Source organism: Chiloscyllium plagiosum, unplaced genomic scaffold (genome assembly GCF_037043375.1).
Source record: "Chiloscyllium plagiosum isolate Xiang-an unplaced genomic scaffold, Cpla_swu_hap1 HiC_scaffold_46, whole genome shotgun sequence".
In the NCBI taxonomy this organism is placed as follows: Eukaryota; Metazoa; Chordata; class Chondrichthyes; order Orectolobiformes; family Hemiscylliidae; genus Chiloscyllium; species Chiloscyllium plagiosum.
In genome coordinates this window covers 21,098,728-21,116,821 of record NW_028270184.1, presented here as the reverse complement: position 1 = coordinate 21,116,821, position 18,094 = coordinate 21,098,728, and the positions used below count along the sequence as shown (strand labels likewise).

The 18,094-nt window shown below is 41.8% G+C and overlaps 1 protein-coding gene across 1 annotated transcript in view; it reads right to left on the bottom strand.

Moving 5' to 3' along the window:
* Positions 1 to 9,666, bottom strand: part of LOC148136289 (NACHT, LRR and PYD domains-containing protein 3-like) — a 31,654-nt gene extending 21,988 nt beyond the window's left edge. The window contains exons 1-4 of the mRNA XM_087983849.1: positions 9,561 to 9,666; positions 9,392 to 9,457; positions 6,153 to 7,881; positions 3,739 to 3,825 (exon numbers count right to left, since the gene is read on the bottom strand). Coding sequence (XP_087839975.1) covers positions 3,739 to 3,825; positions 6,153 to 7,881; positions 9,392 to 9,457; positions 9,561 to 9,636 — 1,958 coding nt within the window. The 5' untranslated portion in view covers positions 9,637 to 9,666. The remainder of the gene's footprint in view (positions 1 to 3,738; positions 3,826 to 6,152; positions 7,882 to 9,391; positions 9,458 to 9,560) is intronic.
* Positions 9,667 to 18,094: the final 8,428 nt, after the last annotated feature.

The following is an 18,094-nucleotide window of genomic DNA, read 5'->3' as shown; positions in this document are numbered from 1 at the left end:
CAGCCACAGCATTAGCCACCCATCCCCACTTCCATGTGGAAAACTGTCCAAGCATGTCCTGTATATTAAAGGTAGGACAAGTCCAACTCGGTGAATTATCATCCCATCAATCTACTCTCAATCAGTAGTATAGTGATGGAAGGTGTCATCAAGTGAGAGTACGGACCTACTCAGTGACACCCACTCAGTGCACAATGTTCAGCATCATTTGTAACTCGTCAAATACTGAAGCAGTCCATGTCCAAAATGCAGCAAGATAGACAGGCAGGAGGCTGGAAGAACACAGGAAGTGAGGCAGCATCAGGAAGTGGAGAAGTGAATGTTTCATGAATAGAGCAGACAATATCCAGGATTGGACTAACAAGTGGCAAATACCAGGCAATGTCTATCCCCAATAAAAGACAAAATAACCACTCCTCCTTGACATTCAATGGTGTCACCCTCATTCAACAACCTGGGGATTGCCATTGACCAAAAATTTAACAGGTTCAACATTTAAATATAATGGCTACAAGAACAGGTTACAGGCTAGGTTGTATGACTGTAAGTAACTTACCTCCTAACTCCCAAAGTCTTTCCATCATCTACAAGAAATAAGTCAAGCTGGCATGCTTCCCAGTTGCCTGGATGGGTGCAGCTGCAACTACACATGGAACTTAACCTCCAAGCAGCCTGTTTGAATGGGATCACATCCACAAACATGTACTCCCTCACTCACTAACGCATCATAATAGTAGTGGGTACTATTGACAGCATATACTGCAGAAATTTGCGAAAGATATTTAGACAGCGCCTTCAGAATCCATGACCATTTCCATCTAGAAGGATAGGGAAGCAGGTACTTTGGAACACCACCACCTCCAAATTCTTCTCCAAGACATTCATTATCCTAACTTGGAAAAGTATCACCATTCCTGCAGTGTCACTGGGTCAAAGTCCTGGAACTCCCTCATGAAGGGCATTGTGGATCTACCAGCAGGATGGACTGCAGCAGTTCAAGACAGCAGCTCAACAACACCTTCTCAAGGGCATCTAGGCATGGCCAATAAACTGTGGACATAAAAAACATTCACAACAAGTTAGAATATTGGGTACAGATTATTACTCTAGATATGCTGTCATACTCAACAGGCTAGCAGACAGTAGCTATACCTCTGGTTTTCTACATGACTGTATGATAGTGTGGAGTTGAGGGAACGGGTGGACATAAGAGACAGACAGATCTAGAGCATGAGACAGCAATTAGAAAATTCGAAATAAACTGCTAGAGGACTACTCGAGGCTATGGCAATAATGATTAAAGCATATCGGAAGGGAACAGATTTCATCCAGTTCTGCAACTGACAGGCAGATGTGACACAAAGCAACAGTTCGAACAGGCCGTAAGCAACAAGAGTCAGTAGCATCAATTGAGTTTGAGGAAGCGGAAACTGTAAATTTAGAGTAGGATATCCTTTATTTAAGCGGGAATGTGGAAGAGAGGGAAGGATTAAAAACAATGGCAACAACAAGGAATTGCAAAAATGCACAGATGTGTCTGATGAAGAGAGGAAAGGTGGCAGCACCATGTTGCATTCAGCTTAACATCCTCATACCACAGAAATATACTGGATGGGAGGGAAGCCATGTTGAGGAGGAAGGACAGATTCTTGTAGTGGCACGGAATAGGAAGAGATATAGCAAAACACTATTGCTCCATTTTCTGTGCGCAGTATGACCTGGGAACACCAATCAAGGACCCCATGTTGTACCAGCTCCGATCAACAGAGACATGGGAGCATGGGAGCTATCCAGATATATTTCTCAGGAGGCCCCCGTTGAGCCAGGTAAATATTTATTGTTTGGACATTACTGACCTATTTGCAATGTGGATGAAGCCTCTTTCTCACAAAACTGTTTACTCACAACTATCGCTCAGGTAATGGTTGAAGATGGGGAATATGATTACAGATGAAGTGAGATCACGATGAAGTTTTGAGGATTAAGGAGTGATTAAAAGGTTACAAGTAATGAAGAACACCCACAGAACTTTGATCTTTATTGCTGGGGAGAGGGAGTTTAAATTAGGGAAGTTTTACAACAACTATGCGGGATGTTGGTGAGGTTGCAGCCAGAGTACTGTGTACAGTTTTGTATCCTATATTTAGGAAAATAGATATCAGAATTGGATGCAGTTCAAAAGAGTTCATTCGGTAGACTTGTGGAATATTGGTACGCAGAAGTGAGAATTGCAGATGCTGAAAACCAGAGTTTAGATCAGAGTGGTGCTGGAAAAGCACATCAGGTCAGGCAGCATCAGAGGAGCAGGAAAATCAATGTTTCGGGGTCCTCAGATGCTGCCTGATCTGCGGTGCTTGGGGGAATCTCAGACTAGGGGATTTAGGGGAAATTTATTTAAAACTGAAATACAAGGAACTTATTCTCCCAGAGAAATATCGGGGAATTAAGCGCTATGAGGAACGAACACAAAAGATGCCTTGAGTCCTCATTTCCCCTCCACCTACCCTACCCCAGTTCCAACCTTCCAGCTCAGCACCGCCCTCATGACCTGTCCCACCAGTCAATGTTCCTTTCCATCTATCCACTCCACCCTCCTCTCTGGCCGATCACCTTTACCCCAACCGCTATCCAGCTATTGCACTCTCAGCTATCTTCTCCCCAGCCCCACCCTCCTCTAATTTATCGCTCTAGTCCTGAGGCTCCCAGCCTCACTCCTGATGAAGGGCTCTGGCCCGAAATGTCAATTTTCCTGCTCCTCAGATGCTACTTGACCTGCTGTGCTTTTCCAGCAACACGGATTCTGGATTAGAGTGGTGCTGGAAAAGCACAGCAGTGCAGGCAGTATTCGAGGAGCAGGAAAATCGACGTTTTGGGCAAAAGCCCTTAATCAGGAATAGATTTTCCTGCTCCTCGGATACTGCTTGAACTGTTGTGCTTTTCCAGCACCACTTTAATCCAGAATCTGGTTTCCAGCATCTGCAGTCATTGTTTTTACCTTTTTCCAGCAACAAACGCAACCCTCATTTGCACAACCCCATTCAGCAGATCTTCCATCACCTATCTATAAAGGCGGGAGCCAAATTCCCCTTAGGTGCTCTGTCTGGGCCAAATGTCAGGATTTGCAAAGGGCAGATCTGAACTGACACTGCTTGTCTGGCTGCGCAATTACATTTTAAAGATGCACCAGGGATGTTAGTCCATTCTATGATATGTGGGCAGTGGCAGCGGGTGAAATCAGACTGGCAACAGGCAAGATGAGCATTTAGGCATAATTAATGAGGCAAGACTGGAATGACAGCACAAGAAAACGCACAAGGTCTCAGAGACCGCAATCAGTTATGACACATGTTCAAACTGATACTGAGGCAGAAGGAAGTAAGATTCAACCTGTTGACTCTCTTCACAGTTGATCATTAACCAAAAATTAAAAAGGCAGCTTTTATAGACAAGCCATAAAATAATTTAATTCAGCATTTCCTTTGCTTTCAACTGTAATTTCATGCACATGCAGATGCAATGATATATTACAGCAATAGATCTCAATATCAGTGTTCCCATTACCACCAACAAATGCAATACTGTCTTTTTTGCATCCTGGCTCATGCCAATTTTAATACTATTACAAATACATATGGAATGTAACATTATAGGTAATACTGTTCCTGATGATGGTGATGATGATAATAAACAATGTCAACCATTCAGTTAGTGTGACAAATCTCTCACTCTGGTACTTACTCCAGTCTCTCTATTTTACAGTCCCGATTCTTCAGAGCCTCACACAGTACTCTCACTCCAGAATCTCCCAGATTATTATCACCCAGTCTAAATATAGAGATAGTGAAAATGCATTAATAGAAATGAATTTTCATCAAGAAGCTGAAAAACAGGAGTGAGTGTTCGTTTTCTGTTAAGCATACAAGTATTATCTTTTGCTTTTTCTGTATTTTTGATTATGGACTGACATAGAAATCAATTACAAGAAAAAGTTGTGGAAGAGATTGTAGCACCAAAAGTAAGTCACTACTACTCACTGAAAGTGGCATTCACACTGCTGCTTTGTTCAATCAGTGAGGAAGACTGGCTGGCACCACAGAAAGTGTACAAAATGCAGTTCAGCCTGCAACAAGTTGCTGATTGGTTTGTGGAGTTGTGACCAGCTGTGGATGACAACGGCCAGCTGTGGGCCCGCAAATGTGCAAATGGCTCCTGGAGAGCTGAACAGCTTGTGGACGTAAGCAACCCTGCAGCAGTTTTCAAAACTCTTGAAGAGGATGTAATGTGTCTCTGTAGTAGAAAATACTTAACGCCTGAGAAGTAGCAGTTTATTTTTCATCAACATGTGATGCAAGGTATCAATTTTAAACAATAACTCAGAGACCTTACAATTTGTGCATCAATCATTTAGTGCCTCCTTCATAGAAAGTGAACCGAGAGAAGAGTGACTGAAGAATAGCAAGTCTTGGCAAAAGATCATCTCAGTGACCTCAATAGAGAGGAATGATTGTACTGCATGGCTTTTCCCTCCATCCATAACTCCTTTGTTTAATTATTCTGTCTGTGTTTTTGTGTAAAGGGGGAGTTTTATAACAGTGTTAGAGTTTCAATTAGTAACGTTGTACGTCAACTGCTCATAAGTTTTCAAAAGTTTTATTTCTAGTAAGAAGCCTTTATATCACCTGAAAAGTAAACTAGTACCCGACATAAAATAATTTTATTGCTGCACCTTCAACTGTAATCCACCAGCAGAATTGCTACAAGCTAACTGCAGACATTTATTGGACATCAAATTATTGGGCTCGAATTCACATGAATTAATGCCAATACCTTATTTCCTCAAGTAACTCATATTTTTAACTGTTTTGCCTCCATTTCTCTTCCTGTTTTCTTATGCCTGTATACAAGTGTGTGTGTGCTTACAAATGCATTTTTTGTGCTCTACCACCAGTTGCCAGCTTGTATAAAGTCAGTTTTTTATCTTAATTCTTGAGCACTTTTGAGAGTCGTTTAAGAATTAAAATTCACAAACATGGAGTTTGGGGGAAATGGCCCAGCTAATTACAAAAGAAAAATGCATAAGAAAATATACTGAAACCCCCTTTATTAAAGACAGAAGAGAACAGCAAAAATAATTCAACTCTCTCTTTTTGTTCACGTTAGTATCATTCCTCAATAATAATTAATCTCCAGAAGCTCAGTGACTGGCCCTGCCAAGTTTTGGAAAATTCCTCTCATTTTGGATGTTCCTTGGAAGTCTTGGAATTTATGACAATCTCACAATTTTCCACGAATTAAATGCGGCTGGTACGATACAACTGCACATCATTTTGAACTTCGAACTGCTTTGTCATGAGTAATATCATGAAACCATATTAAATGCTGCTAAAAATCCATTCCACTTATGCAAGCAAGAAATTTTATTTCCTGTTACTGCATTGTTGAAATATTGCTATTCTCTTGGTTCATAGAGATGGAGTGATTTCCTAATTTATTCCCCATTCAGCAGGCTGCATATTTACTGCAGGTGCCGCTATTGTTATATTTCAAGGGAATTTCTAGGAGTCTCCAAGTCCCAGCAGATGCTCACGTATGGGAGTGGGCTGTTACACAATCCTGTTGTTTAACATTGAGAATTTTATCAGAGCCTTCCTAATCTGTAAGATCCTATCAATGTCCTATCTTAGACAATGAATAATTTGGAATAATTAAAACAGCAAGTTTCTTATTTTACTGAACTGTAATCACCATGAATAATTAACTTCAAAAAGCCATCTTATATAATTATCACAATTTAAAATACTTTACCCTGCTTGTAAAGAACCAGAGTATTATTTCTGATGACACTTTGAGTGTCTTCCCTTGTGATCTGAGCAGCTTAAAGCTGATGTTCTAATTTATTAGTATTGATTTTAGAACTTACTTTTCACAGCATTGGTGTTTAAAATCCTGAGAATATCTAATTCAATTTTGTAAATAAATAAATACAACATTTGTCCTTTTCATTTTTATTTTTCACCTCAGCCTTTTACTCTCATCTTCAAGTTTTTTCTGACTCTGCCTCCTTTGTTTGGACTGAAAAATGTGCTTTCTTTGTTTACTTTGTAACATAATAAGTGGTTTATCAACAATGAAAGTACTAAACAAACAGTTACCTCAAGATGTGGCATTTGTGCAGAAGGGGTACCAGCCGCTGGAGTCCTTCGCACTGAATATAGCATTTTAGCAGTGTGAGCTCTTTTATTGAATCACAGAACCCAATAACATGCGAGAGGACTGCACAGTCAATAGGGGGGAGTCGTAATTCATCAAAGTTAAGTATTTTCACAGATCCCATTATGGCCTGTGCCAGTGCGTTGTTCTGAGACTCAAATAGACAATGCAACATCATCAAAAGGCTTCTTTTCCCAACGTGAGCCATTCCACTTCCAGTCAATCTGACAAGAGTTTTCTTCATCCACTCAATCACTTCGCAGGTTGTTTGATGATGCAATGGACCCAGAATATTCTCCAGGGGACGAGCTGACTGTGGGGAAGAGAGACCAGCAACAAAACGGAGAAATATTTCAAATCTCCCATCATTGTTGCTGTATACTTCACGGAGGAGGTTTTGGATGCTCTTGGGATTTGTGATCAGGAATTGTGCGAGTGCAGCTACAAACTCTTGGATGGTGAGATGGGAGAATGTGTAAAACACATTGCGGACAGAATCATCTCTCTCCAAAAGTTCCATCATGAATTCAGACAGGAACTGGGAGGGTTTCAGATTGTACTGGTACAAGTCTCCAATCCGAAACACAATCTTCTTCTCAGAGACTCCTGTGAAGGCCATTTCACCAAGCTTCAGTAACACATCACGCGGATCTTCAATCTCTCGGCCATGGTTTTTCAGAATGTTGTAAATATAGTAGGAATAGAGTTGGGTAATGGTCTTGGGCACTTGTTGCTGTTTCTTATCTTTTGCTGTGAAAAAGGGACCAAGTGACATACCAAGGATCCAGCAGTACGAAGGGTTGTAGCACATGGTGTACAGGATCTCATTCTCCTCCACATGTTTTAAAACAGCTGCTGCCACCATCTGATCCTCAAAAAACCTGCTGAAATATTCCTTCCGCTCATCACCAACAAATCCCAGGATTTCAGCCCAGACACTGATCTCAGCCTTTTCCAATAATTGCAATGCAGTGGGGCGGCTGGTCACTAACACTGAATATCCTGGGAGCAATTTGTGCTGGATTAATCCATATACAATGTCAGATACTTCACAACAGCATTCAGGATCCATGCACATCAGCAGAGGTTCTGTATTTCTCTGACTTTCAGAAAAATCAATACTGTTCTTGAATTCATCAAGTATAAATAGCAAACCCTCGGGATTTGTCCAGACCTCTCCAAGAACACTCCCAAAGTAAGGATACTGATCCATTATCAGTTTCCTCAGACTTATTCTACAGTTAATAGCGTTCAAATCCCGGAATTTAAAACTGAAAACAAATTGAAATTCTGGGTATATTTTCCCAGTGGCCCAGTCATAAACAATCTTTTGTACCATTGTTGTTTTTCCAATCCCTGGGACTCCGCTCATTACTGATGAACTCCCAGATTTAGATTTTCTGTGAGAAAAGCTGCTATAGAACAATTGATCTGTTCGGATCTTTTCCAGTTCATGACGGAGATGTTTCTCTCTCCACTCCTCATGGTCTCGGCCTCTTGCTAGCAGTTCGTGTTGGACAAATGTCCATTCTCGAACAGTAGAAATGACTGTTAGCTCAGCATATCGATCAATCAGTTGGAAAATCTTTTCCTTCTCCTTTATTAGAATAGTGCTCACTTTCAGTGTCTTCGTCTGGACACAGAGTGTCTCCTTCTGTTTCTGCTGAATAACTTCAATTCGAACAGATGGAAAGTGCTTCTCAGTGTCAGTTATATTCACATTGAAAAAATAAACAAAAAGGTCTCAATTTGTTTTCACGAGACAGTGAAATGTTGCATTTAGTGTACAGATTCAATCGTGACTTGTGTAAAAATTAAGCCTCAGTTCATGAAAACGTCACTTGAAAATGAAGGATGGTTGAGAAAACATTCCAATTCTTTTTGTTTTGATAACAGAGAGGTTCTGAATAGAGAGGTTACTAAACGTCTTCACTTTCTTCTCATTATTAGATTTAAAAAGAATTACGCCACACTACAGTAATGCTTTAGTGTCCACATTACAAACATGAAAGCGATATGGTTCAAAACTTTTTAACAGAAGTGATATGTTATTTTTTATCAAGGAAGATTGAATAGGACAGAAGAGGTAAGAGCAAGGTTAACATAATACACGTATTTCAAACCATAAATAATATTGAATGATGGAATTGATGGAGAATAGAGGTAAGTGGAGAAATTTATTTGGAAATGAAGGCGGTCACGAATCAACCCAGGTCATCATACAGGTGAAACATCTTTACCCCAGAGAGATTTAAAATGTGGACCTTACCATGAAAGGTATTGGTCAGATGAATACATAGAAGAACGCTAGCTAAAAAAAGCAGAAGGGTTACAGGAATACATGTGAGAGAGGGTATACGAAGAACATTTGAGCCAAATGGCCAACTTCCATGATATAAACCTAATGGTATTATCGCTAGACTATAAATGCATAAACTCAGCTAATATTCTGGGACGAAAGTGGGTATTGCACATGCTGGAGATTAGAGTCAAGATCCGAGGAGCTGCCTGACCTGCTATGATTTTCCAGCACTACTCTAATATTCTGGGGCACTGGGTTCAAATCCCATTACGGCAGATGGTGGAATTTGAATTCAATAAATAACCTGGAATTAAGAAACTAATGACCACCATGAACCCACTGCCAATTGTTGAAAAGAAAAGTAATCTAGTTCACTAATATTCTTAGGGGAAGGAAATTGGTCATTTTTAAACTTGTCTGGTCTGCATGTAACTGCAGACAGATAGAAAAGTGGTTGTCTCTTAACTACCCTCTGGACAAACAGGAATGGGGAATAGAGGCTTTCCTGGCTACAGATAGCCATATCCCGTAAGTGAATTAAAACAAGTTGTTATTTATAAATCCTACCAGTTGTGTGCATGGTATCGGGATCCTCTGTCTAAAGGTCATACATAACATTTATTAGCAGGTTCATTAGATGAAATAATGTATCTCCCACACATTCACAGCATACAGGAGAAACTGTATGAATCCTAACTTGAATCTATGTAAATCAATTGAGATTTGAAGGATGATCCAACAAACTAGAATTGTGTTTCCCAGCTTTTGAACTTTAGATGATCAGATTATGAAACTCCAAATAAATGGCAAAGGTCAAACATTCTGTATTACATTCTGAACTGAAATAAAATGGTTTAAGATTTTCATATTGTCAAATACCTTTCAGGTGATTGGGCATTTCAGATAAACTTCCGACCTTATCCATATAATGAATTGGATCAGAACCTGTTCAGATTATTTAGATATCATTAGTTCACGTCTGTGCAATACCACAGTGACATATGAAATGCTCCCGTCTGAAATTAAACAACGCAAGAGTTTACTATACCATGTTGCTGCACCTCTTTCAGTATTTTATCCAACTTTGGTAACCCATGGCGCATTTTTACAAAGGATTCCCACATCACCCTTTAGGCCTGAGAGCCTTTTTCCATCACCAGCTTTAGGAGAAGTTTGGAACTATCTGTCCGGTTTCTCTTCTTTGCGAGCTCAGTGATGTCCTGTAAAGAATACTCATTAATAGATTGAGTTGTGGAGTGAAAGAGAATGAGAAGGAAAGGATCTCCTCGGTAAAGGAGTTGTTTTGAGGCTGGAAAGCAGTCACTGCACCATATCCTGGTCCACCATGTATATGGATGAGTATTCTGTAAACGTCCTCCGGAAAGGTGGAATCCGGAATAGGACATTTCACCCTCAAGCACAGTCTATTAATCAATTGTGTTTTCAGGACAGCATGCAAATACTGTGCCAGCTACTGATCCATTCTGGTCAGAAGCGAATCAGTGAAGAACAGAAATGGCCCATTCAGCCCCTTGAGCCTAATCTGTTCATCATTCAAAATGATGGTTCTGGATCAGTGGTGCTGGAAGAGCACAGCAATTCAGGCAGCATCCGCGGAGCTTCGAAATCGACGTTTCGGGCAAATTACCTCATTCAAAATTATGGCTCAGGTCAATGACCTTCTTTTCTAGAAAACACTTCACTTGTTGGCCTCATACCTTGCGTAAAGGCACACGATCGTTATTTAGGAGGACCATTATTTCAGCTCCAGACCATCACTGTAACAGTTTCTCAGCTCTGTGTCTTGTGACCAACTGTGTTCAATGATGTGCAGCAAGCCGTGAATGACAGCCAGGATTGGGTTGACCAGTAGGAAGTAATGATCAAGGCACAGAATCGTCAAATGATCACTTTCTGCAATAATGGACAACGTTACCACCTTCCTTTCTCATTCAATAGCGTGACCATCTCAGATTTACCTGAGCCTGATTCAAACTCAGCCACCACTCATCAGGTGAGCATATGGAGATAAAAGGAAGTGCACAGACTCAGAGGAACAGTGATTTCTCGTGGTACCAGATTTTAAAATTGCTAAGATGATGTCTATCCGAATCTGTATATTCTTGTGCTCTCATTTGTAGAACCCAATGTCACTCTCCCTTTGCCATCTGACTCATGATGAAAGTGAAGATTTGTGGCTGGTCTTATCTCTGCATATGTACATCCTTGTGGGAAATAAGATGAATTTGATTGTTCAGTCAGTTCAGATGTAAAAACTGAATTGAGCCTGTTTCTTTATTTCAAACTGTGAGCAATGCCTTTAGAACATAGAACATAGAACATAGAAGAATACAGCGCAGTACAGGCCCTTGGGCCCTCGATGTTGCGCCGATCCAAGCCCACCTAAACTACACTAACCCACTATCCTCCATATACCTATCCAATGCCCTCTTAAATGCCCATAAAGAGGGAGAGTCCACCACTGTTACTGGCAGGGCATTCCATGAACTAACGACTCGCTGAGTGAAGAACCTACCCCTAACATCAGTCCTATATCTACCCCCCCTTAATTTAAAGCTATGCCCCCTTGTAATACCCGACTCCATACGCGGGAAAAGGTTCATACTGTCTACCTTATCTAACCCCCTAATCATCTTGTACACCTCAATCAAGTCACCCCTAAACCTTCTTTTCTCTAGTGAAAACAGCCCCAAGTGCCTCAGTCTTTCCTCATACGATTTTCCTTCCATACCAGGCAACATCCTGGTAAACCTCCTCTGCACCCGTTCCAATGCCTCCACATCCTTCCTATAGTATGGCGACCAAAACTGCACACAATATTCCAGATGCGGCCGTACCAGAGTCTTATACAACTGCATCATGACCTCAGGACTCCGGAACTCAATTCCTCTACCAATAAAAGCCAGTACGCCATATGCCTTCCTCACCGCACTATTTACCTGGGTGGCAACTTTCAGAGATCTGTGTACATGGACACCAAGATCCCTCTGTTCATCCACACTACCAAGTATCCGACCATTAGCCCAGTACCCCATCTTTTTGTTATTCTTCCCAAAGTGAATCACCTCGCACTTAGCTACATTGAATTCCATCTGCCACCTTTCTGCCCAGCTCTGCAGCTTCTCTATATCCTGCTGTAACCTGCCACATGCTTCCTCACTGTCAACAACTCCTCCGACTTTCGTATCATCCTCACTGTCAACAACTCCTCCGACTTTCGTATCATAAAACAGTTACTTTGAAAAATCACTGATTATCTTCAAAGAGATAAGATTAAGCCATGCAGCCTTAAGGAAGTCTGACAGAAATTCAACTGAAACTTTTGAAACCAATTAATTTAAACTATATAGCATGAATCAGAAAAGTTTGGTTAAAATAAACAAAAAAATCAGTATAGGCAGAAGAATTAGATACAAACAATAAATATGGGCAGATCTGTGGGCTCAATGGTTAGCACTGCTGCCTCACAGGACCTGAGTTCGATTCCAGCCTCGGGCGACTATCTGTGTGGAGTTTGCACATTCTCCCCATGTCTGTGTGGGTTTCGACCAGGTGTTGCTTTTTCCTCCCACAATCCAAAGATGTGCAGGTGAATTGTCCATGCTAAATTGCCCATAGTGTTCAGGGACGTGTGGGTTAGATGTGTTAGTTAGGGATGAATATAAAAAAAAAGGATAGGGGAATGGGTCTGTGTGGGTTAGTCTTTGGAGAGTCAATGTGGACTTGTTGGACCAAAGGGCCTATTTGCACATTGTAGGTATTCTAATTCTATCCTATTTCTGTTGTAAAATGTTGAAGAGTGTTTTATAACTGTGAAAACTAACTTTCCTTATCTTATGTGTAACAGACTTAGGAGAATCAAGTGACTTCTTATCTGAGGTTCTGGAAGTACTGAACTGTTGGTGTTTTTTCTCATTCTGTGTCTGGATTTGTTGTTGATGAACTGATGACTGTGATTCATTAATAATGCCAATACTACTACAACATGAGGCTATCAGCATTTCCTTTGCTGTATTTCTGTAAGTCTTGAGATTTACATATATTTGGGACCCAGTCTTTGTCCCTTCCACTTACTAAATGTTCTTTTCCACTGAAAATCTTCTTGTATGTTCATAATGAGCTGACACCATCCGCCCCTTCTTCAATCGCCTGTTCAAATCTGTCCTGGTAGAACTTTGTCAACCGGAATAACTGGTCACGTTTACACTCTTTCTGATCAGTTGGCTTTAATTCCTCTTATACTGAGTATACGTGTAACCACATTATTGAGCACAGTCTTCAAACCTGTACAATCTGCCTTTCCCTATTCTTCAAAATTGACTATATCTGTCAAACGTGACTTACCTTCATCTTACCTATGATAGCCACCTCTGATCACCCCGCCCGTTATTAAATGACCTTGAAATATACATTCCAGAGTTTCCTTACAAAGAATCCTCTTTGACCAACTCCAGTTGTCAGGTTACTTTGATTTGGCGGTGCAGGAGGCCCAGGACTTGCATGCTCTTGGGAGAGTGGGAGGGGGAGTTGAAGTGTTCGGCCACGGGGTGTCAGAGTTGTTTGGTACGTGTGTCACAGAGATATTCTGTGAAATGGTCCATGAGTTGGCGTCCTGTCGCCCAGATGTAGAGGAGACTACGTCGAGAGCAATGGGCACAGTAGATGTGATGTGTAGATATGGAGGAAAATCTCTGACTTGAATGGAGCTGAGGAGGGAGGTGTGGGCAAACATTTTACACCTCTTGCGGTAGCAAGGGAGGGTGGACGGTGGGTTGTTGGGAGGGTGGCATGGATCTAACAAGGGAGTCACAGAGGGAATGATCTCTCCTGAATGCAGATGGGTCGGTAGGGAAATATATCTCTGACAGTGGGGGAATGGTTGCAGGTGGTGGAATTGGTAGAAGATAATGCGCTGTATCCAGAGATTAGTGGGGTTGAAGGTGAGGAGCAGGAGCGTTCTATCCTTGTTGCATTTGGGAGGGCGGGTTTAAAGGGTAGAGGTGTGGGAAGTGGAGAAGATGTGCTAGCGGGCATTGTTGATGACATGGGAGGGAAGATTGTGTTCCTGGAAATAGGAGGCCATATATGATGTCCGGGAGTGAAATTGCTCGTCCTGGAAGTAGAAAAAGTGCAGTAAGAGGAATTGGGAACAAAGGATCGCATTTTTACAGGAGTGGGGGTGGGTGTGGTGTTTGGGAGGATGTGTAGTCAAGGTCGATGTGAGTGTTGGTGTATTTTAAATAGATGTCCGTGTTAAATTGGTTGCGGGAGGTAGAGATGGAGAGGTCAACTAAGGGAAATGAGGTGTCACACATAGTCTTTGTGAAATTAAGCTCAGGGTGGAGGGTGTTTGTGAAGTTGATGAACTGTTCAACCTCCTCGTGGGAACAAGCATGAGGTTGTGCTGATGCTGTCATCAATGTAGCGGAGGAACAGTTGAGGGGTGGTGCCAGAGTAACAGCAGAAGTAACACATGCTTGATGAAGAGGCAGGCATAGCGGGTGCCCGTGGCTGTTTTTTTTTGGTCTGAAGCAAATGGGAAGATTCGAAGGAGAAATTGTTGAGGGTGAGGACCATTTCCACCAATCAAATGAGTATGTTGTTAGAGGGATGCTGGTTGTGTCAGTGGGAAAGGAAGAAACAGAGAGCTTGGAGGCCTTAGCCATGGCGGATGGACATGTATAGGGATTGGATGCCCATGGTGAGTCATGGAGGAGATGGAGATCATGGATGCTGTTCCGAACAGAGGCAGGGAGCTCCTGGACAAAGGGGGACAGGATGGTGTTCAGATGCGAGGAGATAGGTTTGGTGGGGCAGGAGCAGGCAGAGGCAATGGGCTGACTGGGGCAGTCAGGTTTGTAGATTTTGGGTACGAGGTAGAACCGGACCATGAGTTTAGAGGTTCTGGATGGGAGATTTTAGGAGGTTGTGGAAAGCCTGGGAGATGATCGTTTACTGATGGGAGGTGAGGTCGTGGTCGAGGGGACAGTAGGAGGAGGTGTCCATGAATTGGCTTCGGAGATCAGAGGGCAATTAGAGATGGGCAATAAATGCCAATGATGCCAACACCCCATGAAAGATTTTTTTTTAAATCATAGGCTTCCTTTTCCTTCTCTCTGAACCTATTTCAATTACCCAAGAACATGAACACTTTCCTTCTGTTCAAGGCCTTAACCACAGCTGCCTCTCATTCGTCTCCTCAAACAGACCAGTGCAAAATGATGCAGAAATCAGAAACACTGAAGCCTTGTCTAATAATTCTTGAGTTTAATTAGAACATTCCTTCTATAAGCACAATGTTCTTCCCTTTGGTACTAGACAGGTGATTTACCCTTCATGACCTTTTCACAGCTCATATCCTTCGAAGAGTTCTTCTAATCTCCTGATTATGGAATCGCCAATGATTATCTATTCCCGAAAAATTTGTCCCCACACGGAGGACAAATCTTACTGATTCTTACTGATTCCCCACACGGAGTAGCCTCCTTGGTGTCTCACTGTTGTTCAGGAAGACCCTGCTCTGAGTCACTACCTCTATCCACCTGCCAGTCTCAATACCAAATTGTACAGTTTCAGCACTCAGGAATTCCCTCCACCTGTGACTGTAACAGGTCTCAACACTATCACTATCACAGTGTTATACAGTGCAGAAAAGATGAATTGAGTCAACACCGACATAACAGCCATTAAAGTTGCCCTGATCCCAACTTCTCGCACCTGCCACATACCCTTGAATTTTATAATATTTCAAACGGTCATGCAAATATTTTTTAAGCTTGTAAGGTTTCCGGCCTCTACTGCCTTCCCAGGAAGTGCAATCCAAATTCCCATCACCTCTAAGTGAAAAGGTTTCTTCACCAAAGCTCCTCTGAATCTCTTGCCTCTTAACCTAAAACTATGACCCTTGTCACTTGAACCCTCAACCAAGGAAAGCAGGTACTCTCTATTCACTCTGTCTATACCCCTCACAATCTTATACACTTCGATCATGTTCCTCCTCAGTCTTCGCTGTAAGGAAAACAAGCCAATCTTATCTAGCTTAATTGCTCCATCTCACGCAACATCATGGGGGTGAATCTCACTGCAATGCCATCACATCCTTCCTCTCCTCCATCTATAGCCTAACCAACATTCTGTACAGCAGCATCGTTACCTCCTTGCTCTTACATTCTCTGCTACAGCTGATGAAAGTTAGTGTCCCATCATCCTTTTTAACTATCCTGTTCAAATGCCTGTTTTCAAGGATCTGTAAATAATTATTCCAAGATCGCTCTGTTCCTCTAAGCTACCCAGGATCCTGCCATTGATTGAACACTCCCTCATCCTGTTTCTTCTAAACAGCATCACCTCACACTTACCAGTTTAAATACCATCTGTCACTGCTCTGCCCATCTGACCAATCTGTCTGTATCTTCTTGTATCCTACAACCATCTTCTTCACAATTAACCACCCTACCAATCTTGGTATTGTCTGCAAATTTGCTTAACATTTCCCAACATTTTTATCTCCATCATTTATGTAAATAATAAACAATAAGTATCCCAGTACTGATCATTGTGGTACACAACAGGGCACTGGCCCCCAATCACTCAAACAGCCTTCTACCATTACCCTTTCTGTCCTATTACTAAACTGGTTTCTGATCCATCTCACCAAGTTTCCCTCAATTTCATGTGCTTTAACCTTCTCACTCTCCCATGTAGGACAGTGTAATAAGCTTTGCTGAAATCCATATAAATTACATCAACCAAAGTTCCCTCATCCATACACTTGATCACATTTTCCAACAAAATCAAAGAAATTTGTTGACCTCCTTCTGGCAAAACCAAGCTGACTGCCAAATTAATGTAGCCCCTTCCAAGTGGATATTAATTCTCTCCTACAGGATTTTCTCCAATAGCTTGCTGCCAGTGACATGAGTCTCAACGGTCTGTCATCTCTTGGTTCATCTCTTCCACCCTTCGTGAAAAGTGAACCCACATTAGCTGTCCTCCAGTTTTCTGGCACTTCCCTCATAGCCAGAGATGAATAAAGAATTTGTGTCAGAGCCTGCCTCACGTCTCACAGCAACTCATCCATGCAAGGAGATTTGTCTGTTTTTAACCCAACAGAGCCTCTAATACCTCGCCATTTCCTATATCAATCTGTGCAAATTCCTCACAGTCCCTTCTGAACTCCATCCACATGTTCTCCTCTTCCAGAGTGAAGAACAAAGGGATTTACTCAGTTCTTTCTTTCTACACAATCTATTTTATTCCCCCATTCTATGTGAGCTGCAGGTTCTTGCGTGGGTCCAGGGGCTCATTTCAAGACAAAAATGATGTGTCACAGCACCTTGTGAACCTACCTGTGTCCATTCTAATACTTGGTGAGATGTTAGATCTTCTTCCCTGTTTAATTCTTCAGCAATGCTGGTGACAGGTATTCCCAGATTCTATAATAGATATATATTAATAAGAGCGGTAAACAGACAGTATTGCAGTACGGAAAACATTGTCTTGTTAAACAGGATAGCATTCCCTCCTTTCCTCTATCAGTAAATCATTGAAACTCATGATGAATTCTCCAGATCAGATTTTGTTCTGTTTTAATTCACAGGATGTGGGCATCATTGACTAGATGTAGATTTGCTCGCTGAGCTGGGAAGTTCATTTCCAGACATTTCATCACCCTACTAGGTACCATCTTCAGTGGGTCTCAGGTGAAGCAGTATGCATGATTCCTGCTTTCTAATTATATGGTTGGGTGCCTTTGGGTTGGTGATGTTATTTCCTGTGGTGATATTTTTTCCTGTGGTGATGTCATTTCCTGTTCTTTTTCTCAGGGTGTGGCAGTTGGGGGTCTACCATCCCTTGAGAAAAAGAACAGGAAATGACATCACCACAGGAAATAACATTACCACAGGAAATGACATCACCAAACCAAAGAAACCCAAACATATAAATAGAAAGCAGGAATCATATACACTGCTTCACCTGAGGCCCACTGATGATGTTACCTGGCAGGGTGATGAAATGTCTGGAAATGAACCTCCCAACTCAGCCAGCAAACCTACATCCAGAACCTCAACCTGAGCTACAAATCTTCTCAAAACTCGCTAATTGTTGACTAGACCAGTAATTATTGTCCATCCTTAATTACTCACAAGGCAGTTAAGAGTCAACCACTGTGGGTCTAGAGTTATGTGTAGACCAGACCAGGTAAAGATGATAGCTCCCTTCCCGAAAGGACATCAGTGTAGCAGGTAGGTCTTTCTGATAAATGATAATGTCTCATGGTCACCATGAGATTCTTAATTTCAGATTTTTTTTGAATTCAAATACCATGATCTGCAATTGTGGAATTCAAACCCAGATACCCAGAACTTTATCTGGCATCTCTGGCTTAAGAGTCTAGTGATAATGCACTTGGCCATCTGCCATATTGACAGCTGCCTCGTGAAATCCTGTCAGTCCCACTGATCTCCACAACCCAGTTCTAGATGAGCTCCCGTCAACCTGGTCTCAACACTGGGACCCTTCATTGGCATATAGTGCAAAGTAAAACCAGACTTATTCCTG